The sequence below is a fragment of the Prionailurus bengalensis genome, chromosome D4, assembly GCF_016509475.1.
Source record: "Prionailurus bengalensis isolate Pbe53 chromosome D4, Fcat_Pben_1.1_paternal_pri, whole genome shotgun sequence".
Taxonomy (NCBI): Eukaryota; Metazoa; Chordata; class Mammalia; order Carnivora; family Felidae; genus Prionailurus; species Prionailurus bengalensis.
The window spans coordinates 16,514,241-16,541,591 of NC_057359.1; the positions used below are offsets into that span (position 1 = coordinate 16,514,241).

Consider the following 27,351-nt stretch of genomic DNA (forward strand, 5'->3'; position numbering starts at 1 on the left):
TGAGTGGCTAAGCCTTTGCCTACATTGATACGGGACCTTTGTGATATTTCGCATAGGGTGAAATTACAAGACAGAGCTTTGAGGGTGACATCCTGAGTTATCATTTGACCCCTGAAATAATTTCTGGTGCTGCGTGAAGGTGAGAACACCTTCCTTTAAAATCTACGTGCCTCATTTTTCGAAAAAGGCCATTTATGTAAGGATGAACTAAACCTATATATGCCTTTGCTAGAACATGAATGATATAATAATGTAATTCTCAATGCAGAAACCTGCCATATGTTTTGCTCCTGTAGCATTATCTGCTTTAAAAATAAAATCAGGGGCGCCTGGGTAGCTCAGTCGGTTAAGCATCTGACTCTTGGTTTGGGCTCAGGTCATGATCTCATGGTTCGTGGGTTCGAGCCCTGCATTGGGCTCTGCACTGACAGTGTGGAACCTGCTCAGGATTCTCTCTCTCTCCCTTTCTCTCCCTCTCTCTCTCTCTCTCCCACTCTCTGCCCCTCCCCCACTTGCGTGTGCACTTTCTCTCTCTCTTTCTCAAAATAAATAAATAAACTTTAAAAATAAAGTTTTTTTTTTTTGCAGATGATCCAAAACATGAGTGCCTAAAATCTGAGGGTTTTTTTATTGATTTATACAAATACTTTTATTTTGTTTTTAGATGTATATATAGCAGTATACATTTGAGTAAGAGGCTGCTCAAGTCTAGTAGGGGAAAGGTTACAAAAGATACATAAAAAATACTCCTATCAAAAGCATGAGGATCCTTACATCCTTCTTAAAGAACAAGCACATTCTATACAAATGGAAGGGTCGTGACAAAGAATTTTAAAGTTCAAGAGCCTGTCATGGTAATGAGGTGCCAATAATGGACAAGAGGAGTCTTGCAGGCTTCTCTCTGACCAGCACTCACTGAAGCCTCATTCGTTTTTCCGGGGGCCTTTCGTGCTCGCTATCTGTTGGACATTCTTCGCGGTCTCCTTTTCCTCAGATTTAACAGTCTCTGGTATAGATTCTGCCTCTTTCTTTGTCTGACCCACTGGGACAGGCTTTTCTCCAGACTTTTGCTACCCAAATTTGGGTGGAAATTTCTGCCTAAGGTCCAGGAGCAAAGCCTCCACACGTTGTCTCTGAAAAATAGAGCTTGGTTCTTCTTTCCTTTTGGCTTTAGGTTTGACTTTATCTTGCTCTTCACGATCTTTGAAGTGCCACCAATAACCTGGGAAGGATGGTATTGACAGTACAACACAGCTTCATCAAAAGCTGATTGAATGCCGTGCACTGTAGTAAGCACCCTAGAGTTTATAACTGACCCCAGGTCTGGTGCCTGGTAGATCACTCCAGCGATGATACAGGAATCAGCCAGTGGGATAACTTGGGTAGAAGACTGCCGCTGTTGCTTCCAAATGATAAAAAAGAATGGGCTCTTGAGAGTGCAGAAGGATGTATTCCACTCCAACCATTTGATTTAATGTAAGCCTCTGCATTTTGACCACTTCATTGTTACATGTCCTGTCGTAGAAAGGATTACTTCTTCCTGAAATGTAATCCGGGACGTATCCACAGTTCAAAATGGGGATCCAGGAACAGTCAACCCAAGAGATTCCCAGCAGCTTATCTTGGATATCCACGGCTGCCATAATTCCAAAAGCGCTCGCCTAAAATCTGAGTTCTTATAGTACAGTCACCGATGCCATTTTACATCCAAAGTGTCCTCCCATAAGTGAAAACTCCCTAATGTCCTGTTGCAGTGTCTCTTCATACAAATTTTTCCCTAAACCAACCCTCTGATGGCAAAGAAAGTCTTTGAAGTAACTGTTCCTTTTCCATTTCATTCTGTCTCTCTCTCCTCTGTCTCTCTGACACGTAAAACAGATGTAAATATCTCATCTACGTGCTAAAGTTTGCTTATATAATCAATTTCTGCATCAGTGGCTGAGAGAATATGAAAAAAACAGATACGCTTATAAATATGAAAGGGTGACAAATAATGCCACTGTTTAGTTTTTGGTCATCCAAGCAAATTATAGGACATTATGAGCCAGTTAAATAACACTATTACATTAGGGGAAAAAATGTTAGTATGGTGCTAACATTCTGATAATATGTGGACATTGTCTTCATATGGGACAGTGATCCACCCAAATATCTTATGAGAGGATGGCATGCCATTTTTATTTTACAAGGTTTCCCTTTTCCAGAGCAAAGGCATTGATATTGGATTCTGATCACTGCATTTTAGAATATAACTTAGTTCTTCTCCCTGTGGTCCTTCCATGTCTCTTTTTTTTTTAAACATATTTCAAGAGATTTAGTCTTTCTTTTCCACCAAGCAGAGAGAGACAGATTTTTCTTGGTTTTGAACTCTCTGAACAGGTGCTGAGAACTTCAGGAATGGTCTCTACTGCTTCTACCAATGAAGAAAATGAGAAGTAGTATTGTGTGCTTTCCATCCCAAACTTGAGTCACTTGGGATTTTCTTGGGGTGTGTGTGTGTGTGTGTGTGTGTGTGTGTGTGTTTAGTGTTCCTGTTCCAACCTTTGAATTTTCAGATATATAATTTAATGTCTTTATTTTCATATTTATCACCTATGTCCCAGCTAACTGGCCTTTCCAAGTATTCTTGAAAAGAAAGTAGTGGCTCAGTCGGTTAAGCGTCCAACTTCATCTCAGGTCATGATCTCGCGGTTCGTGGGTTCGAGCCCCACGTCAGGCTCTGTGCTGACAGCTCAGAGCCTGGACCCTGTTTCACATTCTGTGTCTCCCTCTCTCTGCCCCTCCCCTGCTCATTCTCTGTCTCTCTGTTTCAAAAATAAATAAAACATTAAGAAAGTAGTATATAAACCACCTTTTAGAGCACAGTGAACAGTAACACTCCATTGAGCCATATAAAATTGCCAATGCTGAGTGTTTCCTTGCATAAAAAAGTGACAATTTCCTGTAGTTCAGCCTGTTGTCTGTGACTACGTATGGAAAGCATAGTTGTATGATAATTCTGAAAGCATTCTGCCACTGTTTGCTGTCATTTAACCCCAATAACGAGCCCCCCCCAAATAAGTTTACATCCCTCATCTGGAATTTTATTCTCATCATTGAATTTTCCTTTCAATCTTTAGTCACCAATTTTAGGGGTGCCGTTTTCCTCTATAGTTACCACTTGAAGTCCTGCTCACCGTCTAAGAGGTGGCTCAAAAACCGCCTCATCCACAAACCTTCCAGGCTCCCCCCAGTTAAAATCAACATCTCTTCCCCATGTGCATCTAGCAGTCTCTGAGTCTGCCCTGTATTCAAATTATTTAGACCTGTGTGGGGCTGTCCAATCACTGTATTCATTTTGAAGATGGAAGTTTGAATGTGCATGTGTTTGTGGCCTGAAACAAATAAATATTTGCTGGAACAATTGTCTTAAAGTATCCCTTACTTGTGTTGGTTGGGCCGTCTCACATGATCCTCACTACCTCGAAAATAGAAGTGCTTTTGTGGAATTATTTTAAATAACTAATAGAATGTTGAATGTATTTCTAGATTTACAGAATAATTGAGTACAGTTCCGTATATCTACTCACCCCCCCCCACACACACATACAATTGTCCTCTATTATTAATACCTTGCATGAGTGTGATATATTTGTTACAAATGAGGAGCCAGTCCTGATACATTATTAACTATAGTCCGTACTTTTAAGGTTCACTCTTTGTGTTGTGTCTTTCTATGGGTCTCAGCAAATAGACAGACATGTGTCCATCTTCATATCATATGGAACAATTTCACACCCCCAACAATTCTCTCTGCCTCACCTACTTGGTGAGGCATCCATCCCCCAAATGACTTTTGTTTTACTGTCTCTATTTTGTCTTCTCCAAAATGTCATAGACTTGGAATTATATAGTGCATAACCTGTCCAGACTGCCTTCTTCACTTACCAGTATGCCTATGTGGTTCTGCCATGATTTTTCATGGTTTGATAGGTCACCTTTTTTTTTTTAAATCACTGAATAATACTCCTTGTCTGCATGCCCCCAGTTGGTTTATCCACTCACATGTGAAAGGACATCTTGTTTGGGGGGCACCTGGGTGGCTCAGGCGTTTAAGTGTCCGACTCTTGATTTCGGCTTGGGCCATGATCTGATGGCTCGTGGGATCGAGCCCCACGTCGGGCTCTATGCTGACAGCGCTGGTGCCTGCTGGGGATTCTCTCTCTCTCTCCCCCTCTCTCTGCCCCTCCCCTACTTGCACTCTCTCTCTCTCTCTCTCTCTCTAAATAAATAAATAAACATTTAAAAAATGTTTAAAAAGGATATCTTGTTTGTGGGGCAAGTATGAATAAAGTTGCCATCAACATTAGTGCAGGTTTTTGTTTATTTTTTTTTTTTTTTTTTTTTTTTTTGGGACAGAGAGAGACAGAGCATGAACGGGGGAGGGGAAGAGAGAGAGGGAGACACAGAATCGGAAACAGGCTCCAGGCTCCAAGCCATCAGCCCAGAGCCTGACGCGGGGCTCGAACTCACGGACCGCAAGATCGTGACCTGGCTGAAGTCGGACGCTTAACCGACTGCGCCACCCAGGCGCCCCTAGTGCAGGTTTTTGTATGGACAGTTTTCAATTCAGTTGCTGGGTCTTAGGGTAAGACGATGTAGTTTTATAAGAAACTGCCAAACTGCCTTCCAAAGTGGCTGTCCCATTTTGCCTTCCCACCAGCAACAAATAAGCCCTCCTTTTGCTCTGCATCCTTGCCAGCATTTGGTGGTGTCAGTTTTTTAGATTTCGTCATTCTGATAAGCATGTAGTTGCATCACATTGTTGTTCTAGTTTCTAATTCCCTAAAGACGTAGGATGTTGAGCATCTCACCATACGCTTATTTGCTATCCATATACCTTCTTTGCTGAGGTGTATGGTTCTGGTCTTTGGCCCATTTTTTTGAATTTGGAGAACTCTTTGAATATTTTGAATAAAAGCCCTCCATCAGATACATGTGCTACAATATTTTCTGTCTGTCTGTGATTTGTCTGTTCATACTCTTCATGCAATTTGATTTTTAACATAGAAAAGCTGTCTTTTTTTCATCTTCCAGAAACTGGGGTTTTTCCTCTTTTTGAGTTTTTATCAAGGGAATGAAGCCTGCCTGAGCCACTCTGAGTCACCTGTGTAGAGTTCGCCATTCTTGTTCTCCTTCAGTGAAGGTGGTGTTTCACAAACATGAGCTTCCTGTTGAAGATTTCAGCTGTAAGGGAGACTAGAGAAAGGGGCTCAGAAACACACGAAGGAACTACCGAGAGACAGGGTTTTCCACGAAGCAAAATAATGGCTGTTTTCTTCTTTCTGCGGCTGAAAACATTAACTAGCAAGAATACATGTCTTCGTTTTTCAATACGAAGTTCTCCTCACATGGAGTTGTGGTTTGGGGCCAGACAACCCTGAGACTTAAATTGTAGATTATCTTCCCTTTCTTTCTCCCAGAACTTCTCAGACTTCGCTGTGCATACGAATCACAGAGATAATGTTACAATGCAGATTCTGATTATACTGGCCTAAGGTATTAAGCAAATGCCTGAATTTCTAGCAAGCGCCCAGGTGATGCTGTGCTGCTGGTCAGGGACCACGCTTTGAGTACTATGGCTCAGGACAGCGTGATGATAGATGGGAGGAATATGATGAGTGGCCATCATGACCCCTGAGCTCCGTGTTACCTAATCTGCGTCCACGAGATGGGGCAGCTTTCCAAATGTATCATTTCCGGAATTACCACGGAGAGCTGAAATTAGTTCGTTCCTGTTTCAAATATTGTTTCACCTCCTTACCGCCACCAAAAGAAGTAAAAAAAAAAAAAATTGTGCAATTAAAATTTTTAAGTAGAAAAACTACCTTTGAAAGTCTTCTCAGGGGAGACTTTCTTCTGCCAGAGTATCCAGAGAGTCAGCTAATGGGCCAGACCCCAAGAGCAAGTCCACAGAAGAGGGAGGACGTACTACCACACAGTGTTAACAGCATGAAGATGATGTAGACGCCATTCACAATCGTGAAACCTGTAAAGGAAACCGGGTACACTGGGTGTTAATGACAGCAATGCAAGATGTTTCTGGCTTTTCTTTCTTCTGCCTTGTCAGTTAATGACCAGGGCTTTTTGTAACTAACCCTTCAAGTGTCCTCCTGCCTTTTGAACAAAAGAGAAATACCTAACAGACAATAGCAGGAACTGCTTTTCCGGAATCCTGTATAGTTTCTAATTTTCCTTAATGCCGGAGAAATTAAAAATGCCATTAGTTCTCAGAATAGCTACAACCGTAATTACCTGGACATCACAGAACAGTTCTTCTCAAACTTCAATGCTGTCTGTCCTAGGAAGCTTGTTAAAAAGCAAATTCTGATTCAAATCGGTCTTAGGTAAATCTTGATTCTTTGCATTTCTAACATGCCCCCAGATCATGCCAATGCCATACAGAAGACATTACTGCTTTCATCCTGAATGATGTCAGGTTCTACACACACATTATCTTGTTATAATTAAAACTTTGATAGGACAAGATGTGTTTAATGGGAATTAATTCATAATTTACGAGTTTAAAACCACTACGACTTTCAAGGGGGATATTTCCCTTATTATCAGTAATTGCTATTAATGATAATACTAATGGCTGCTACTGTCCTATGTTGGTCTCAATCTCTGTTATTTCAGTCTTCTGAAGAGTTAGCATAGGCGAACAATTCTTCGGGGCTGAAGGCTCCTATGTAAGATAAGTCAACTCCCTTCATAATAATCCTATAAATCATGCCTTTGAAAAAAATCATTTTTTGCCATTCTCATCTGAGAGTAATTTTTTTCTTACCCTAGTTTCCAATGACATGTAGTACAGGGATATAATAATAGAAAAATAAATCTTATCTATAGGTCGCTCAGAAGCCGTCTATCAACTGATGGGAAGTGAAGACTCACACAGACCACCACGCAGAATATTACAGAGGAGAGAGAGGAGAGGTTAAGATGAAAGGGAGATCCCAAATGCCGATAGAGGAATTGGAGGATTCTAGTAAGAATTAGAGTGCACTGAATTGCAAGCACTCTAGGTGGCATTTAAGCAGGAAGCTGGGACTGAGATGCTGTGCGCCCGGAAGAGACGTACGTGAACACGTACCTGGTCCAATGTCAGGAATCTCTTAGATTCACCACCTAGCATGACATCGAAGCTCAAAGACACTTACTTCTTTTCCTAAGGGTCTCCTTTTCCCACACTTCCATTCCGCCTCAATCTTGGGGCTCTTTTCTGATCACTCAAAACTTAGAGTGGAGCCAGATCTTAGAAATACTTGCTTCATCCTATAGGTTTGCTCTTAGGTGACAGCAGAAGATCGTACGCCTCATAAAGGCAGAAAGTTATCCATCTGCTAGTGAAGTGAGGGAGAAGCTACAATCAGGGGTTTTAATGTGGGCTTCCCACAAATGGTAGACAGTACAACTTGGGCTGCTGAAACCGGGCGCAGAGGGAATTTTCACCACAAGAGTCATCCTTATTGGAAGTTTCGTATGTGCAAATTGTGTTTCTTTCAGACACTAAGAGTTTTTCCTGCACTGCCCACTTTTAGCAGAACTGTAAAATTCTGGGAAACAGGAACTGAGGAGCAAACCCAGTATCCAGGAATGGAAGTTATTGTGCACTGAATAGATGCCTCTTATTTCCCTTAAGGAAAAAAAAAAAAAAAAGGCAGAAAACAAGATGCTACAAGTATAGCCCAAACCAAAGGTCAGGACACAGAGAGAAATTATTGGTCATTTCCTCGTATTTTCTTTTTAATGTTTATTTATTTTGAGAGAGAGAGAGAGAGACAGAGCGTGAGTGGGAGAGGGGCAGCGAGAGACGAAGACATGGAATCCGAAGCAGGCTTCAGGCTCTGAGCTGTCAGCACGGAGCCCGACGTGGGGCTCGAACTCACAAACCGCGAGATCATGCCTCGTGCTGAAGTCGGACACTTAACTCACGGAGCCACCCAGTAGCCCCATCCTTTGTGTTTTCATATTACCACCTTGTGCCTGGGTCTTATTTCCTTTGCAGGTGATTTTCCTGCTGCAGAGAATTCCTAGCTCAGGACTTGATTCGTTGAATCCTCAATGGGAGATCAGAATCTGACCATATCAGATTCTGACCATATCAGAATCACTTGGGGACCTATTCCAAAATATATACCCACCCTGATCTCAAGATTCTGATTATTACTCCTCAGCCCAAATATGGGAGATCAGTATTGTTTAAAGCTTTTTTTTTTTAATATAAAAAGGAATATGTCAAATCTCTTGATTGTACTGAAAGAAAGAAAATCAGGATTACTGCTTTAAGGAGCTATACAACTTCTCTTTTGGTCTCTATAGAAAAAAAAATTTTTTTTAAGTATTATCTGGGCCTGGAACCTTTCCTCCATGGGCTTAAAATGCCCAGACTATAGAAGGGGCCAGGTTGAGTTACAGGAGATGAAATGGGGAAATGAGAGCCACAAGAACACATGCAATAAAAATGTTTACTTCGACCAGAAAGTGCCTGCACAGTCCACTGTGACTACCATGCCTGATGGATTCTTTTAAGAATTAAGGTATCTTGGGAACACCTGCGTCCCTTAGTTGGTCCTGTGACCAACTCTTGATTTTGTCTCAGGTCATGATCTCACAGTTCGTGGGTTCGAGCCCTGCATTGGGCTCTGGGTGGACAGCACCAGATCCTGCTTGGAATTCTCTCTCTCTCCCTGTCTCTCTCTGCCCCTCCCCTGTTCATTCTCTCTCTCTCTCTCTCTCCCTCTCTCTCTCTCTCAAAATAAATAAGCTTAAAAAAAAAGAATTAAGGTATTTTGGTGCATCAAAGTGATGCATTTTCTGGTGAATGCATTAGCCTGGATTAGTTCATCTCACTTAACACCTGCATTCACCAGCAGGGGGTTCTGAGGGAGCAGAACAAAAAGACATGCACGTTTTGATAATCAGGAAGAACTGAACACACAGTGGCTTTGTGCAATGTTGTAAGGGGTGCTAAGCAAGGAAGGGCCTTCAGGAGGTGCTGGGGGGAGAGGAGAGACCCGCCATCTTCAAAGAAGACACAAACTGTGACTAGTTTATAGTTATTGAATAGGACCTTCCTGATAAATCATAGGGTGTTAAGTTAATTGTACTTCATTAAGTGTTCTAATACAAGGTACAACATCAAATTAGTTTCAATATTTCATGATATTCTTTAAGAATATCATTTCCCCCAAAAACTTACATATGCTTTTGTATACAAAGAGATTTCATTGGTAAATGCAATGTTAAGTATAGTCTCCACAGAGGATTACCAATAGAAATAATATAAGGGAGCGGAAGATATAAGCAATGTAGAAAGTGAGAAAAGAGCGCACCTCGAGCCATCTCTCAGGGCATGGGGGCTCCCCTACGTTTGTCACTCAGAGAACGCTGCCTTTGAATCGATCCATGAGTCGTGCAAAAGGAGGAAAGTTGAACTTCCCCCACAGTTTCCTTAGAGCACCTTCATTGTCACAGCTGGTGGGGTCCAAGCCACCCAATCCTCCCTAGATGTCCAGCCTGAAGCCATGACAAAGAGCATGCCACCGTGTCTGCATTCACTGCAAGATCACTGCCCGGGAGACAGTGGCTGGAGTAATGGCTAGACATTTGGAAGGGGCAAACATCGGAGCAATTACGTCATGCATTGTCCTCATCTTTGTCTGGAATACTCCGCCTTGAAGTATTATAAAATACATAGTATGAACTATGATGTTGTAGCTCAGAAGCAGTGTATTTTAAAGGAGCGCAAAGGAAAAGGATTAGTGTTTTCCATTATTTACGTTTATCTTCAGCTAGAGCGCCCGGGTGGTTCAGTCATTAAGCATCTGTCGTTGGCTCAGGCCACGATCTCACGGTTTGTGAGTTCGAGCCTCATATCAGGTGAGCTCAAACCCTGCTTCAGGTAAGGATGATCCCCACCTCGGGTAAAACACGAGCCCTGTTTGGGGTGAGCCCCATTTCTCTCTCTCTCTCTCTCTGCCCCTCGTGGGATTCTCTCTCTCTCTCTCTCTCTGCCCTTTGCTCACTTGCGCGCTCTCTCTCTCTCAAAAAAAAAAAAAAAAAAGTATCTTCACCTGTAACAAACCTCATATAACCCATTCTGTCCTAATAGGTAAAGTGGCCATGGGTTTTCTGAACTGATAATCCCTCCCCACACATATCAACACACGTATGTCCTTTTAAGTGACTTCTTTCTCTTTAAAAATACTGTTAAAATGTTTATGGTTCTTCAGGATTACATGTTGAGCTAAGATAATAAATATGTATAAATATGCAGATACTCTACCGAATCATTCCTGATCCCATTTGTATTTTCCAAGTTGTATAAGATAACCTTTGTGGCTTTCAAAAACATCTTCTCACACCCTAGGGGGCAAATTACCTCTATTTTCATTTCCTTTAGAGTTAGATCATTTTATAATTAAGAACTTATTGAAGCAGATTCTCCCCACGTGTAAGTTACTCCCTGGGGAGTAATTTATGCAAAGAGCACCTCTGACTTAATATCATATAAGCTTAACAACTGTACAATGGATACCTGGTATTTTTAGTCAATTTTGTAATCATTGTAAAGAATCCACTGTGTGACAGGTTATCGCTAAAAAAAAAAAATACAAATTATGTATAGTGTCATTCATTTGTATTTTTTAAATAAGATTTTTAGTAAAGGAATAATAATGTGGCTTGTCATAATTCTCGTCCAATAGCATTAGAAGTACCAGTTAGCAATGATTCCGACGCTGTTAAAAACTGACATTTTGTAGCTCTTCACTATTTGCAAGGCAGTTCAACATAAAATATCTCATTAAACTTCACAAATCTATGAAGTTTGTCAGCTAACTTTATAAACCAGGAAACAAAATAAGACTTTTATCTTACCTATGGACCCAATCATTATCAGGTTCGGGACAGGAATCCAGGAAAACAGAATAGAAATTACATCAGATCTCGCATGTTTTCCCCATATCACAAAATCTTGAAAACAAATACTAGTTCATATAATCTGAAAGCTGAAAAAACAGAAGCACTAGAAATATTAGTCTAATAAGTATTTTAGTTGACTTTGTCTCGTCTCTTGATATTTTTATCATTGTCTCTTTAGCTGGCACTATTAGAATAATACAGAAATTTAAAACTGTATTCATGTTGTGTCTCTGTGGTAAGCAGGGAAAGGGTCACAGAACAAAATATCAGGAAAATTGGCTAATTTCTGGTTGCCATCTCCCAATTCAACTCAAAGGCATCATTAACCACTTGGATTCTGAGTTTTCTCATATGAAAAATAGGCCATAATGCTGAATTTTTTGCTTATAAAGATGATTTGAACATACCGTGAAATATTGAATTTCAAAAAAAATTTAAGATGCTCTCCTCAAACTAAGTATTATCTTTTTTAAAATGTAAAATAGTAAGACAATGAGGGTTATGTCTTGCATTTATCTGTGTTGTATATTCAAGGGTGAGAAACTGTAGAAAAGCATCCACATGGCAGATTGATGTACAAAGCACTTTGAGGCATATTTTGCATAATTATTTTAAATTGGGAACGGGAATAGCAGATCTTCCTGGTGTGTATAATTTTAACAACACTTAGAATACTACCAGAGACATAGGAATTACTACATTCTAAATAAAGTTTATCTCGTGGATTCATCCATAACCTCAATGCTGATGCCTTAAAATCATCTTTCCAGAGGGTTCTGTATACAGGTGCTTGCACATGCACACATGCAAACTGGAAATCCTGTCCCCCACCCCCACCATGTTCCATAAAGTGGTTGCCTTACCAACAATTCCGTTTGTATCAAACCAACTGTTGAACCTCATCCTAAGGGTGAAGCTAGAAGTCATCTTTGGAGGCTTCATCAGTTTCTACCTCTGTGTCCTTTCTTTCATTTATCTTCATAGAACTGTCCTTCTATTTGCTTCTCCCTCTCCCCTTATCCTGCCACTGACGTCTTCCACACTTCCATCTCCCGACACCGGGTTCGGAATAGCCTTTTAGTCTCCTGCCTGTTTCCAGTTAGCAGAGGTACCCAAACCACCACTTTGATCCTGTCGTCACCCCGTTCCTTCCCTTGAGCCCTTGTGGCCAGTGGTATCAGGTAGAAATTCCTCTGCCTAACTCCCAGGAGCTCCATAATCTCTTATCCCTCCCTCTACCCAACCATATGGCCCACGTCTCCAGTGGAGCCGAGGTGTTTGTCTCAACGATCACGAGCCACAGTCATTCCAGACGTCCTTCATTCCATTCTGCTTGCAGAAACAGCCTTTTCCTTTCACTACAGCCCAACAGTCTTCGGAATCAACCCTAATGTCTTCATCTCCACGAAATTATTTTCTTCGTATTGAAGTCATAGGAGCCACATTTTCTATCATTTTCTCCTGGTTTTTCCATGCATCGATTTTTTTTATGAATGAAATAATCTGTGTCACTAATATATCTGGTGTCAACAACTTTTATTATTTTAGCGGACGTATGGAGTGTGCTCAATAAATATTGTCACCACTGACATACTCGAAGTAAACATCCAGCCACGTTATTTAGAAAATCACGCCCTTCCATTTCAGCTTTGCTTTGTTTACTTATTTAAAATACTGTTGAAATAAAGCAGCATGATAACTCTCAGTGACTTGATGTTTGAAGTGCAAAATAAGAAAACCGAAGCCACTGGTTCAAGGGATTTTTTTAGTCTAATTAATAATCAGGTCAGGTTTATTTTTTGAATGTGCTTTTTTTTTTTAAATTTTTAAGTTTACTTGTCTATTTTGAGAGAGAGAGAGAGCAAGAGCATGTGCAAGTAGGGTAGGGGCAGAGAGAGAGAGAGAAGGAGAGAGACAGGATCCCAAGCAGGCTCCAGGCTCTGAGCTGTCAGTGCAGAGTCCGATGCGGGGCTCAAACTCACGAACCGTGAGATCATGACCTGAGCTTAAATCAAGAGTCGGACACTTAACTGACTGAGCCACCCAGGTGCCCCAATAACCGGGTCAGGTTTAAAAAGGAGAAAGCAGGGGTGCCTGGGTGGCTCAGTCGGTTGAGCGTGCGACTCTTGGTTTCGGCTCAGGTCATGATCTCATGGTTTGTGAGTTCGAGCCCCACATCAGGCTCTGCACGGACAGCGCAGAGCCTGCTTGGGATTCTCTTTCTCCCTCTCTCTATCTCTTCCACTCCCCCTCAGCCTCTCACTCTGTCTCTTTCTCTTTCTCTCTCTCTCAACAAGAAATAAAACAAACATTTTTAAAAAATAAATAAATAAAAAGGAGAAAGCAGTGAAGTAAGAGTTTAGAAGACTTCCGGTCCCTGGTTATATTTTGTAGTTTTCGAAAAGCAAAGCAAACCTTGGTAGATGGACAGATACCTTTTCACTTAGAAGAAGATTCAGGAAGCCGGGCCAATAGTGGTGGGTGAGCCCACGCCAGGGTCTTCCAACACTCAGGTCGTGCCAGGGGGAGGTGGGGAGGGAGCCAGGCAAGCAAAAGGAAGAAGCTCAAAATGTCTGTTTTCCCCTTGCAGCACAAATTGAAGTGATACCATGCAAAATTTGTGGCGATAAGTCCTCCGGGATCCACTACGGAGTCATCACGTGCGAAGGCTGCAAGGTAGGGGGACTTTGACAGGACACTGCCAACAGCGTCTGTGTTTGCCCCAGGCATCCGTGTATGTCACCGTGTGCGTGGTGACATCTTTTTAAAGAGGGCCTGCTAAAGGATTCTTGTGCTTTCTGCTGACACTCGGGAATCTCTGCTTGGTGTGTGGGTGGGTTGGCTTCCCGTTCTTGGCCTTTCAGCTTTTTGTGATCGTCTAACTGGTCAACCGTGACTGGAAAATGGATTGTTATTTAAGAGCTTGATGGGGCGCCTGGGTGGCGCAGTCGGTTAAGCGTCCGACTTCAGCCAGGTCACGATCTCGCGGTCCCTGAGTTCGAGCCCCGCGTCGGGCTCTGGGCTGATGGCTCAGAGCCTGGAGCCTGTTTCTGATTCTGTGTCTCCCTCTCCCTCTGCCCCTCCCCTGTTCATGCTCTGTCTCTCTGTGTCTCAAAAATAAATAAACGTTAAAAAAAAAAAAAAAATTAAGAGCTTGAATTATTCACATTTACAGAGATATAAATACTGCCTCCTGCTCTCTTTTAACTGTACTGCCTTCAGTAAACTCAAGGGCATTTATTACTGTATGAAACAACCAAAGGTTAAAGATGGCAAGCCAACGGCCTATGTTTCCTTATCTGCTTACAAAAGAAGTTCAAGGTAACAGTTGCAATATGCATATGTTCATCCTTTATTCTCACATTCCAGAAAAGAAGAAGTAGAGTCGTGGAATGTTAGAAGGATACCAGATAATCTCTGAAGTAATTAAAAATTATCTGCCCCAACCTCATTTTCAATGAGATAATGAAGTATAAACAAGATTATGTCATTTGGCCAACATCACTGATCTAATTAGTGAAAAAGTATGGCCAAAAACACAGGATTTTTCATTCTTGGTCCAGCGTTCCCCTCCAAGGACATTGAACCAATCCTTCCAAAAACAACCTAATTCCTATGAGCAAGATGCTCTTAAAATACAAAGTTGAAAATAGCAGTTAACGGAGACTTAATCTGAAATAAGGGAAACTTGAAACTTCACAGTGTTTAAAATTCTTCCTTAGAAGGAAAAACAAGAGACACTAAGTGTCAAGGGGGAAATAAGAAACAATTCCACACCTAATTTCAAAGGGCAACGTGTCACCGGAACAAAATGCAGTGTAATCTGGGAGTGAAAAGTGATATGTTGGCGAAGTTATTGATGAAAACAATCATATTTTTGATCAAAGATGCAAGCAGGGCAGGCGCCTGAGTGGCTCAGTCGGTTAAGCGTCTGACTTCAGCTCAGGTCATGATTACAGTCTGTGAGTTCGAGCCTCACGTTGGGCTCTTTGCTGACAGCTCAGAGCCTGGAGCCTGCTTCCGATTCTGTGTCTCCCTCTCTCTCTGCCCCTGCCCCACTTGTGTTCTCTCTGTATCTCTAATAAATAATTAAAACTTTTAAATTTTTTTTAAAAAGATGCAAGCAGAAAGAATTTAATATCAGTAGACTGTGGGCACTGGCTGACTCAGTCCATAGAGCATGTGTTGTGAGTTCAAGTCCCACATTGGGTGTAGAGATTACTTAAAACATTTTTTTAATTAAAAAAAACAGGGGCGCCTGGGTGGCGCAGTCGGTTAAGCGTCCGACTTCAGCCAGGTCACGATCTCGCGGTCCGGGAGTTCGAGCCCCGCGTCGGGCTCTGGGCTGATGGCTCAGAGCCTGGAGCCTGTTTCCGATTCTGTGTCTCCCTCTCTCTCTGCCCCTCCCCCGTTCATGCTCTGTCTCTCTCTGTCCCAAAAATAAATAAACGTTGAAAAAAAAATTTAAAAAAAAAAAAAAAAACAAAACAAATAAGTAGCCTGAAAGAGATGTAACACGATCACGGATTCTAAGGACTAATCTTAATCCTCACAGAGTCAAACATACATGAGACAAAACATACCATAACTCTCCAGTAGTCATGCTATGACAACACTTGACAAGGTCTTCATAATGGTCTCAAAAAGTATGAATTCTGAAATTGAAACTGAAGCAAAGAAAAGGAAAAGAAAGAAATGAAACTAAAGTGGGAAGAGGACACAGAGAAGGGAGAATAACGTGAACGTAACTCGCCCATCGACATCCTGACCTCGAAGGTGATTAGTGATAATCCATATTTGAACATCCTGAGATATTCCTTGTATTCCTCTGTTTGCTCTGCGGACCTATGATTAAGAACTGCATGTTATCCACCTTGATGCAAAGTTTTCAACTCATCAGAAGACACAATAAAGCAAAATTCCTAATCAGCAATTTTTTACCCTCGTTAGAGTAAGCTATTACTACCTCAAGGAGGTAGGCAAATAGTTTTCTTCATAAATGCTAATAATTTCGGAATCCAAACCCTCCAGAGAAAGCATTTACACTACTGTGTTGGTTTAGTAGGTATTTTTAAGGCCTCTGGTCTAGTTTATTAAGTACCCACCAAGCATATATATTTTTAGATCAGTGTCAAAGTGGAGATCTGTGTCCTTGTGAAAGCTCTCTTTGGAAAATGCCCGATTTCAAAATAGGAAGGTATGTTCCTGTTAAAAAGCAAAACATTTTACACAGAAGGTTTAACTAACCTTACAAATATATTCCATAGACCAACAGCTAAAACAAGTGTGTAGGGTACGGCCATCTTTTCTATTTAAAGCAGGAAACACAATCAAAGAAATTATGATGCTATTTTGAAGCATACTCTGAAGTTTTAGTCAAAATGACATTTTACGCGGCACTACTTTTTTTTTTTTTTTTTTCATGGAAAAACCCACATTTGTAAATATGCTGTGTTTTTCTCCAACTGGAAAACTCAAGAAATTCCGTTTAGAATAAGATGTCAGTGTCAGCGCATTCGGTATCAACCTCTGAATTTTCATAATACCATTCTGAGTCAACATGAACAACCCATTTTAAATAACATCAGTTCAGCTTGCGCACTTAATTCAAATTCCTATTCATTCAATAACATTTGAAACAGAATCTCTTTTTCGTGCCAAAAACCTCATTTGCAATAATGAGCAACAGATAAGCAAGAAATGCCTCGTAATTAATGTCAAATTGGCCTTAAATTAGGCCTGTAGCTGTGACTTTAGAAGTCTTCTCTGTCAGCTCTTTTGCTAAGTGGCACTGGAGTATCCGAAGATAAAAAACCACCAATTCTTTCTGAAAATGTAAATTCCCAAGTCATCTTTCACCAAGACTGATGGGCCAAAGTTTCGCTTTCTGACACCTTTGCTGGCACAGATCTTCCTTGACTTACATGGGGTCATGTCCCTATAAACTCACTGTGAGCGGAACACATCTTAAGTCAAAAATGCATTTAATACACTTAACCCAGTGGACATCATAGCTTTGCCTAGCCCACCTTAAATGTGCTCAGAACACTTGCTTTAGCCTACAATTGGGCAAAATCGCCTAACACAAAGCTCCTTGTGTAATAAAGCATGGAATGTCTTATGTAATTTATTGAATACTGTACAGAACATGAAAACCAGAATGGCTGTGAGCGCTATCGGTCGTTGACCCCCACAATCGCTGGGCTGACTGAAGCTGTGGCCGCAGCCCTGCCCAGCGTCACAAAAGAGCATCGTGCTGTCTCTCACTAGCCTGGGAAAAGATCCAGATTGAAAATTCGAAGTATGATTTCTACTGAATGTGTATTGCTTTCAGACCATCTGTAATGTCGAAAAATCGTAAATTGAACCATTGAAGTCAGGGACCGTTTGTATATGGAGTACGTCCTTTCAATCCCTGGCAGCTTGGATGGGATCTCTGTTTGAAAGGGCTCTGTGAACTCATTCACACTGGACAGTTGGATATCTCATCCTGCCACCACTGGTCCGTGGGGACCAAACTAGTCCTTGTTTTGAATGGCTTGGGGCTTACAACACAAAACCAGTTGGCATTTTTTTCTCTCTTGTCCCATTTCCGAGTTACCCATTTCCGAAGTTCTTCATAAGAGTGGCAAGCTCACAGGGCACCTGGGTGGCTCAGTCGGCTAAGCGTCGACTTTTGGTTTTGGCTCAGGTCATGATCTCGCAGTTTCTTGAGTTCAAGCCCTGAATCCGGCTCTGTGCTGGCAGTGCAGAGCCTGCTTGGGATTCTCTCTCTTCCTCTCTCTGCCCCTCCCCCACTCACACCATCTCTGTCTTTCTCAAAATAAATAAACTTAAAAAAAAGAAAAGAGTGGCAAGCTCTCTTTATAGTGACAGGCCATGTCTAGGAGAGCCCAAAACTAAAGGAAAATCGATGATCTTGATCCTCTTTAAACTTTTTGGGGTGTTTTGCATTAATGTTGATTCTTAATATATTGTGTTAAAATATTACTTACCCTGATTGACAGGTTTTTTGGCAATCCTTAAATTTTGCGGCCAAGATGGGTGCCTGACTAGCCACACCCTAGTCCCAGCCCTGCTCTGTCCTCCTGCTGATAATCGAGGAAACCCAGATTTTCCTCTTTAGGGTTTTCTTTTCTTTTTTTTAACATTTTCTTTAATTTTTTTAATGTTTATTTTTTCAGAAAGAGAGAGAGAGACAGAGCATGAGAGGGGGAGGGCAGAGAGGGAGGGAGACACAGAATCTGAAGCGGGATCCAGGCTCCAAACTGTCAACACAGAGCGTGACGTGGGGCTCGAACCCACAAACTGCGAGATCGTGCCTTGAGCTAAAGTTGGATGTGTAACTGATTGAGCCACCCAGGAGCCCCCTGCCCCACCTTCAGGGTTTTTTGTAAGATGGCTAAGGCACATGGTATCCAAAGAATTTTTTAATTAAAAAAATTTGTTTTAAGTTTATTTATTTTGAGAGAGAGAGAGAAAGCAGGAGTGGGGGAGGAACAGAGAGTGAGGAGAGAGAGAGAATCCCAAGCAGGCCCTTCACTGTCAGTGCAGAGCCTGATGTGGGGCTCGAACTCACAAATCACGAGATCATGACCTGAGCCGAAGTCAGACAACCAACTGAGCCACCTAGCCACCCCAAAGAAATTTTTTTAATAATTAACTCAGTTATGGATTTATTTAGAATGGTAATGTATGGTTCATGGCAGTTAACTGTGTACCAGAAAGAAACCTAACTTGCACGAAAACCTCCTACATCTCTATAGTCTATTTATTGCTTATTCTTTTTTTTTTTTTTTTTTTTTAATTTTTTTTTTTCAACGTTTATTTATTTTTGGGACAGAGAGAGACAGAGCATGAATGGGGGAGGGGCAGAGAGAGAGGGAGACACAGAATCGGAAACAGGCTCCAGGCTCTGAGCCATCAGCCCAGAGCCTGACGCGGGGCTCGAACTCCCGGACCGCGAGATCGTGACCTGGCTGAAGTCGGACGCTTAACCGACTGCGCCACCCAGGCGCCCCTATTTATTGCTTATTCTTATTGAACAGTTTATATATACCATATTTGCTTTATTTAAAAATATGGTTAATTATAAGGCACATCACTGGTTTAAAAAAAACAACCTTGCAGATGCCTTCTGGGCATATTTAAAGTTTTTCAAATGGGTAAAATGCTTCTTAGAAACCGGGAAGATATTGGCACATGCTGAACCCACCCTCCTCAGTACGGCTCTTGTGACCAATGTCCCCCACAGCACTTGACATAAGCCTGTGTTATTTTCCTCCTCAAGTTTTGTCATATTTGGCTTAGCAGTGACACTGTCCTCTGCCATTCCTTTGATGCCCGGAACCCTGTCCTGTTTTTCTTTGCAAAGAACACAGTGCACAAATGTCTTTAGTAAACGCTGATTAAATGAATGAATGAAAGATGCCTTCCTATCTCTGTAGATGGTACATATTTTCCCCCAGGCAAATCATCTGTAAGATATCCAAGGAGAAGTATCCAAAAAAAGTTGTTGTTTTTTTTTTATTAAACTCCATTACATTCACGGTAGAAAATATAGCAAATGTGTATGTTAATTGTCTCAAACATGTATGTTAATTATCTCCGTTTTCCTTCTTATAAATAATATCTCCCTCCCATTCTCTTTTCTTCTAGGGATTCTTCAGGAGGAGCCAACAAAACAATGCCTCTTACTCCTGCCCAAGGCAGAGAAACTGTTTAATCGACAGAACCAACAGAAACCGTTGCCAACACTGCCGACTGCAGAAGTGTCTTGCCCTCGGGATGTCGAGAGATGGTAAGACATGCCTTCCAGGTTCTTACTTAAAGGTTTTCACTTGGGGCGCTTGGGTGGCTCCGTTGGTTAAGCATCTGACCTCAGCTCAGGTTTTGGTCTTGTGGTTCATGAATTCAAGCTGTGCTGACAGCTCAGAGCCTGGAGCCTGCTTCAGATTCTGTGTCTCCCTCTCTCTTTGCCCCTCCCTTTCTGACATATTCTCCCCCCACTACACCCCCTCTCTCTCAAAAATAGATAAACATTGGTAAAAAAATTAAAGGCTTTCACATGGATGCTTTGCTGGAGTCTATATTCCATAGACCAACTGATAGCATGTGTATGCCCATCACATATTCTCCGCCATTGTAAGGATTTTAGACAAAGGGAATTGGGGATAAAAAGAAAAGAAAACGATGTGCTGGTAGAACTTGTAAAAACTTTGCATTGCCCATGAAATAGGAATACAGGAAAGACTTTGCTGGAGCTCATGGAGCAAGCTGTACTAATAAGGTTAGGTGAAAGCCACATTGGCCTAGGTTCAAAAGTTTGCATGTGCATGAGTGGTTCCTAGGATGTGAGATTTTTCAGAGCTAAAACCAGGGAACATGCCAGGCAAACCAGGACCATTTTGTCACTGGGTGAGTCTGACTAGTACATGAGTTGCTTGGTGTGTGGAGATATTAAGCAGCAGAACCTACTTCCATAGGAAGCCCAGAAGCCCTACTATTATTGGCCATGGACTTTCTAAAGCATCATGAAAATTTCAAAAGCCATTACATAAGTCCAAGCCTTAAAAGGGCTGTGTAACTGGTGTCCTTCTCAGAATATGACCCAAATGGGTGAGCTGGGCCCCCCACTGATTTTCTTAGATTAATTAAAGAAGACAAATAAACACACACAAAGAATTTTATCTAGTGTTGCTTCCATTTTTAAGCACTCGTCTAAACTCATTATCTCCCACCCTACCCCCACCCTCTCACCCCCGACACTGGCTACAGCACTTCTGTATCAGATTGTGAGCCACCCTGAGTCCTGAGGGCACTTCTGTCTTGTTCTCACTGTATCCTCAGGATCTGGTTAAAGGCAGGCACCTAAATGTTTGTTGAATGAACCATGGAATTCTCTTTTACCTAGAGCCTGAGACAGACAGTTCCCCTGGTACTTATTCTCTTTATGTGAATCATTGTAGATTCTCTACTCCTGGTCACATTCTTCTAATGAAGTTCAAGGTAGTGTGGACAAAAGGAAGGAAGGAAGGAAGGAAGGAAGGAAGGAAGGTAGGAAGAAAGGAGGGAGGGACAGAGAGATGGAGGGAGAGAGGGAGACTTCCAGATCTTAAAGAAATAGGGATAATTGGCATACACCATCTCTTGGTATATAGGGAGTTTTATGAGCTATTAAATTAAATGTGAGCCTTTTACTCATTTGGATAGAATCTGTTCTGCATAAGTCTTGATATCTAAACCTAAAAACTGCTTACTTCTTAGCTTGCATTCTCCAAATACTTATATCATAAAAGTTTACCTTTTTTTCTACTTCCCATCCCACCTAAACTTGTATTGCATAAAAGTATACCTATGAGGCAAATTGGATCCAGAAAATAAAAAGAATTTGACCTTGAGCCCTTCAGTTTAGAGGTAGCTTCTAAAACTGCAGAGATATGTTTCCAAGCTTTTCTATTAACTACCTGACTTTGTGTTTATTTGCTTTTCTAGACTTGCTAGCCATGTAAATATACTCCTAGGGTGTGTACTTTCACATAACTAAAGTGAAGAAAGTGGAAGGTGGGGATTTAGTGGTTTTAAGCACTTATTTAGTGCAATTCTACGGGAACTTTAGTTGGTGATTTTGTACTTTGTTTCTGCTATATGGAGGCAGCGTATTAATTGACAGTATATGAAAAACTCCACTAATTGTGCAAAGAGATTGAGCCATTGGTTATTTTTCTTTGTTACTTCTTCCTACAATAAAAGGAAGTGTCTCTTTTGGAAGGGCAGATCTTTGGTCTGTGCTGGTGAACAGAATCATAGACAAGAAATGGGCTTATGGTCCAATGTCTACAAAATCTAGGAGATTGTTTGAATACCATGGCAAAAAAAAAAAAGTGTGTTGGGAGGGAGGGTCATTTAATGGACAGAGCCATGATCTTTTCTCAAGGGGGGGGGGGGGGGGGGGAAGAAATGTAGTGTAGCATATAAACTTGCAAGTAAAAACAATACAGTGTCTGAAGATACTGGAGATTCAGGATAATGACCCATCTTGGTTTTAGATCCAGAGACCATTCTGAGGATGCCAGGGACATCCTCCAAAATACCTCCTGACTGTGTCTTATGTAAAACTAATGACAAGGAGAAATGCTCCAGGGTAGGAGCGGTGGTTGGAAATGAGGATAAGAGGTTCCAGCAGAAGGAAAAAAAAAAAAGGATTCTTCCTAAGGGAGAACAATTCTTCCTGTTACGCAAGAGGAAGTTTCGTCTGAACCTTGATTACAAAGAGTATTTCCTTTATACCAAATAAATTCTACTAATACCAGGGTAGCTGAATAGGTTTTATCTCCTGTTTGATATGTAATGTCTGGCCTGTGGTATTGATGGCTTAAAAATCCCTGAACTTATTGGTGATTACCTATTTGTAGTGAGGACCCAGCAATGAGAGCTGGGTCTTCCCCTGCCCTTAATTGATTATATTTACTTTCTACTGGTTGAGCAGGTATTTTCAAAGTGCTTTCACAGTAGTGCTAGTAACCAAGTTCAGATGCCCTCATACCTAGCTTCTTTCCACATACACCTTGCCCACGTTCCTTCAGACACAAAGTGGCATCCTCATTTTGATAATCGCATTTGTTTTCGGTCAGGGATGCATGGTACCAAGAATGTTTATTTCACCTACGTGGCCACTGAAAAACCATGGATGGCTACTTGTAGATAGCTTGATATAACTTTTAAAATCCCTGGACTTTCATTCTGTCCTGAATTTCCACTTTGATCATGGTTTATTAGCCATGATGGCACATAGATGAGTGGACAAAAAAATTCAGCAGTAACAGATTTGTTCAAATTTAGTTTGGGCAGAGAATCAAAAATCAAATCCACTTGGAATATATACGCGTGTGTTTATGTGTATAAAAAGGTGAAACCGGGACGCCTGAGTAGCTCAGTTGGTTAAGCGTCCGATTCTTGATTTCAGCTCAGGTCATGATCTCAGGGTCATGAGTTCAAGCCCCGCGTTGGCCTCCTCACTGGGCGTGAAGACTACTTAAAAAAAATTTTTAAAGGTGAAGACATGCATGTATTTATGTGTGAGAGCTGATAGCATGTATATGCCCATCACATATTCTCCACCATCATATTTACTTTTCTTTTTAACTGGAAGCTTCATAAATGTTAGTTGCAGGAATCTTTCGGATAAACTGTTTCCAATCGTACTACTACAAACAAACAAATAAAAACCAGAAAAATGTTTGGTGTCCGTAGGAAGATACTGAGCCCCAAAGAGAAAACATGATACTCACATTGCAATAATTGAATAGGTATCCTCCTAACGATATGTAAGTAGCTACCTTACGAGGACACATTTCACAAATTAGGTTTCTATTTATCCAGAACAGCATTGTCCGATATCCAGAATGGTAGCCACATGTCACTATTTAAATTTAAATTAATTAGAATTAAATACAACTTAAAATTCACTTCTTCAGTCACACTAGCTGTATTTCAAGCGCTCAATAGCCGCATGTGCCTGTGGCTACCATTTTGGAAAGCATAGATGACCTTCGATCATCACAGGAAGTTCTATTGGAAAAGGAGAGGGATGTGAGAGAATATTTTGAAATTAGGAATAAGGTTGGGTAGATTGAATCTGATCTTTTCTACAAAGCTCGGAGCACTATATTGGGGCGCCTGGGTAGCGCAGTCGGTTAAGCGTCCGACTTCAGCCAGGTCACGATCTCGCGGTCCGTGAGTTCGAGCCCCGCGTCGGGCTCTGGGCTGATGGCTCAGAGCCTGGAGCCTGTTTCTGATTCTGTGTCTCCCTCTCTCTCTGCCCCTCCCCCGTTCATGCTCTGTCTCTCTCTGTCCCAAAAATAAATAAACGTTCAAAGCTTAGAGCACTATAAAAAAAAGGCACATCCTTGAAACTGAAAAAAGTTAAATTAAGACCAGTTTACTTGGGAAGCAACAAGATACAAGCATGGTGAACTTTACAGCCAGAAGATTGTGAGATACAATAATTTCCAAAATGACTACAGAAAGTCACAGATGATAGTTCTACAATTGGGCTCTCTTGAAACCAACAGCATATATCTAGTTGTCGTGTGTTGGTAAGCAGAAATCTTCAAAGAAGCAATGACTTTGTTTTACAGTTACTCCAAAAACTTCCATTCCACTTAGAATGCCACAATCCAAATAAAAATGAAAAGATCCCCGATACTTTGCATAAAATCGTTCTTTGCTAGTATGAGATCAGAGTGAGTGATAAGAGCATATCATGAGTAAATACCACCATCACTGAATATTTATAAGGCACTTGCAATGTATACAGAATCGTGCAAGTTTCTTTGAGAGCTAGCAGTTTAACAAGAGGCTGCCTCTATACTCAAGTGAAAATCATTAACAGAATGATTCAAGTCTGAGAGGGGCAAACACTTAAAACATGTGCCATTCTGATTAATGGGTAGTGGTAAGAAGAATGCTAATCCTTGAAAATAGAACACTAATACAGCCTTTGTTAAAAATACCCCTATGGGGGCGCCTGGGTGGCGCAGTTGGTTAAGCGTCCGACTTCAGCCAGGTCACGATCTCGCGGTCCGGGAGTTCGAGCCCCGCATCGGGCTCTGGGCTGATGGCTCAGAGCCTGGAGCCTGTTTCCAGATTCTGTGTCTCCCTCTCTCTCTGCCCCTCCCCTGTTCATGCTCTGTCTCTCTCTGTCCCAAAAATAAATAAACGTTGAAAAAAAAAATTAAAAAAAAAAAAATACCCCTATGAATACAACAAATGTTTTTACAGGTAGTGACAAAGGGATTCTATACATGTCAGGAAAGTTGGGTAGATTTATTTGTTCCATGTACCGTAACTGTTTTCCCCAAATATGCCATTACTTTTATGATAGGAAAGGGGCACAAAACCACTAGGACATCACTGTTTCTGACATGAATGGAAAAATCTATTCTAAAATAATATTAGAGTAATTGCCAGCAAAGTTCTTTATTTAGAATGAAGTCTGTTAGTTCCAAAATGTAGTGGAGCTTTAGGTCGTCTCTGAAAATATTTCAGTTTGCTCAGTGACCTGATAAGTCAATACCTTGGAAAAGGCATCACTATTCACCATTGGGTTTTCAGATGTTTACCAGGACAGAGGTCTTGACAGCCTACTGATTTGACATTGTTTGCCTGGATTATGAGATCTATGGTCAACAGCAGATTTCTGGACCTAAAATTATTAAATGTAGAGTCTTAACTGGGTTCGCTCATTCATCAGCTGCCAGCTAGAGGTCAGTCTGTGCCTCTGCTGAGGGTAGATGGCCTTCTCTGGAAAGACCTTATCGTCTAGCAAGCTAGTGCAGGCACATCCTTTTTGTGGTGAGAGATTCAGTCACCTAAGAACTTTTGTAGCTTCTGTTTGTATCACGTATGTCAGTATCTCACTGGCCCAAAGCAGGTCACATTGATGAGGTTTTTGGGGGGTGACAGTGGGGCTCATGGGGTCCAGGGCTGACAACCAAGAAAGAATTCTTGAAAATGTCTTTTGGTGCAAAAAAGGTGATTTTACTGAAGCATGGGGACAGGACCCGTGGGCAGGAAGAGCTGCCAGGGAACCAGGGGAGACTGGTTATATACTGTGGGGTTGGGGGAGGTAAAGTCCCAGGGAAGTTTCCAGAGAGATTTTCATATGCTAAAGACTCACTGGTTACTGGAGGCTGAGCTGTTGTCAAGCTAACGTTGTTTTCCCTCTAGCAAAGCATTAACACGAAGACAGTAAGGAGTTAGTTCCTGGAGAAACATTTTACTCTGCCTGCCTCAGTATTTATCAATGCGCTGCAGGCCATAAGGAAATGGAGTTCTATATGCCATTTCCTTCAGCCTTTATTTCCCACAATCACTCTGGAGGGCTGATGGAGACTTTTAGGTCCTTCAGGACTATGATCTCTATCATTTTTCCCCCTTTCCTTTGTTCTTGGGCAGCCAGGAGTGCTTGAGGAATATCACACATATCCCACCTGGGGGTAGGGGTTGTGGGGGGGGGGGGTGTCGCCTGTCAGCTTGCCTTAAGCTCCCTCATCAACGTGCCCCTGAGGCAAGTGGTGAGGCAGGGTGCCTGCCTGGAATGAAAGGGCATTGCATATTTACACCAGGAAGGTCATCGAAATAGTTAAGAGGAATCAGGGTCATTAATGAAATCAATCTACCACAAGTATATTTCACCTAACTATAGAGTGCATGGAAATCTAAAGCAAGGTTTAAATGGAAAGGGTTTTAAAAGGAGGCACTGCATTTATGTCTCCATGATAGAAGAGCCTCCTCTTCTCAGTCTTTGCTCTCTAATAGATTTTAAACAAACAAATGCAAAAGCTCTTCTACTAAAGTAACTCAGAAAGTAATCTACTTCCACCAAAATCTTAATCTACCAATAGATAGAAATTTTGTATCATCCTCAGGAGTTCTGTAACAAATTGCTGTTCTGAACCTACCTGAATGCAAAAGACAGGTTAGCAAATAAAGAAGAATGTCGCATTCATATCTTGCTGGGGGTGGGGTGGGGGGGCGGGGGGGGGGGTGGTGGAAGTCCTTCCTGAATCAAAAGTTATCATGATTTATTTTTTTCTGATATAAAAAGTTTTTTCCCCAGAGAATTTATATTTATTTATTTATAAATTTATTTATTTAAAAATTATTATATTACATAATATATATAATATTTGTAAAGTTATAATAGAAAGGTACAAAGGAATGCTTTCCCTAAAATTTACTTTAGGATTTGCCCCATGGACAAACTGGAAATATCACGGCAATTAATAAGCAAATCCATGTGTCTCTGAGAAACAGAACCTAATAAAGATAGTATCTCTACCAACAAAGTTAAACACAATGATCTAAATGATTCGAGACTCTATTAAAATGACAGTAGAGGTAGAAAGGGGAGTTTGGTCTGAATTAAACAGATGAATTGTCTTCATTCAGAAAACTTACTGGATAAATCACCCCTTTGTTTTTCTATTTAGGCAGCGTCAGAATGCCTGCCTGAACATTATTTTTTTTTTTTTTTTTTTTTACTGAGGATTAAGGAAAAACAGGAAGTTTGGGCTGCTACAAATCCAGTCCTCATATCCACAATCCAGCAGGCAGGAAAGAAGAAAACAGTGAGCCCCAACACTGAGAAGTATATGCAGCATTTCTATTTACCTCCTCTTATCCAGAACTTAATCTCATAGCTGCACCTGGCAGTGAGGGAGGCTGGGAAATGTGGTCTCCATTCTGAACAGCCGATGCTCAGATAAAATTTGATAACTGTAGCCAACAGAAGGAGAAGACGAGCACTGATGGAACTCGGCCAGCGGGGAGGGGGGTGGCTCTTCCACAGTAGGAATCTCTTCTGTGGGCCCTCTGTGC

The 27,351-nt window shown here is 41.4% G+C and overlaps 1 protein-coding gene and 1 pseudogene across 2 annotated transcripts in view; one reads left to right on the forward strand and one right to left on the reverse strand.

Moving 5' to 3' along the window:
- The window catches only part of RORB (RAR related orphan receptor B), a 201,350-nt gene that overhangs the window by 123,022 nt on the left and 50,977 nt on the right, over window positions 1–27,351 (forward strand). For both annotated transcript variants that reach the window (XM_043566981.1, XM_043566980.1), the window contains exons 2-3: window positions 13,559–13,644; window positions 19,627–19,768. In XM_043566981.1, the coding sequence (XP_043422916.1) occupies window positions 13,559–13,644; window positions 19,627–19,768 (228 nt within the window). The remainder of the gene's footprint in view (window positions 1–13,558; window positions 13,645–19,626; window positions 19,769–27,351) is intronic.
- On the reverse strand, window positions 635–1,643 carry LOC122475219 (annotated as a pseudogene).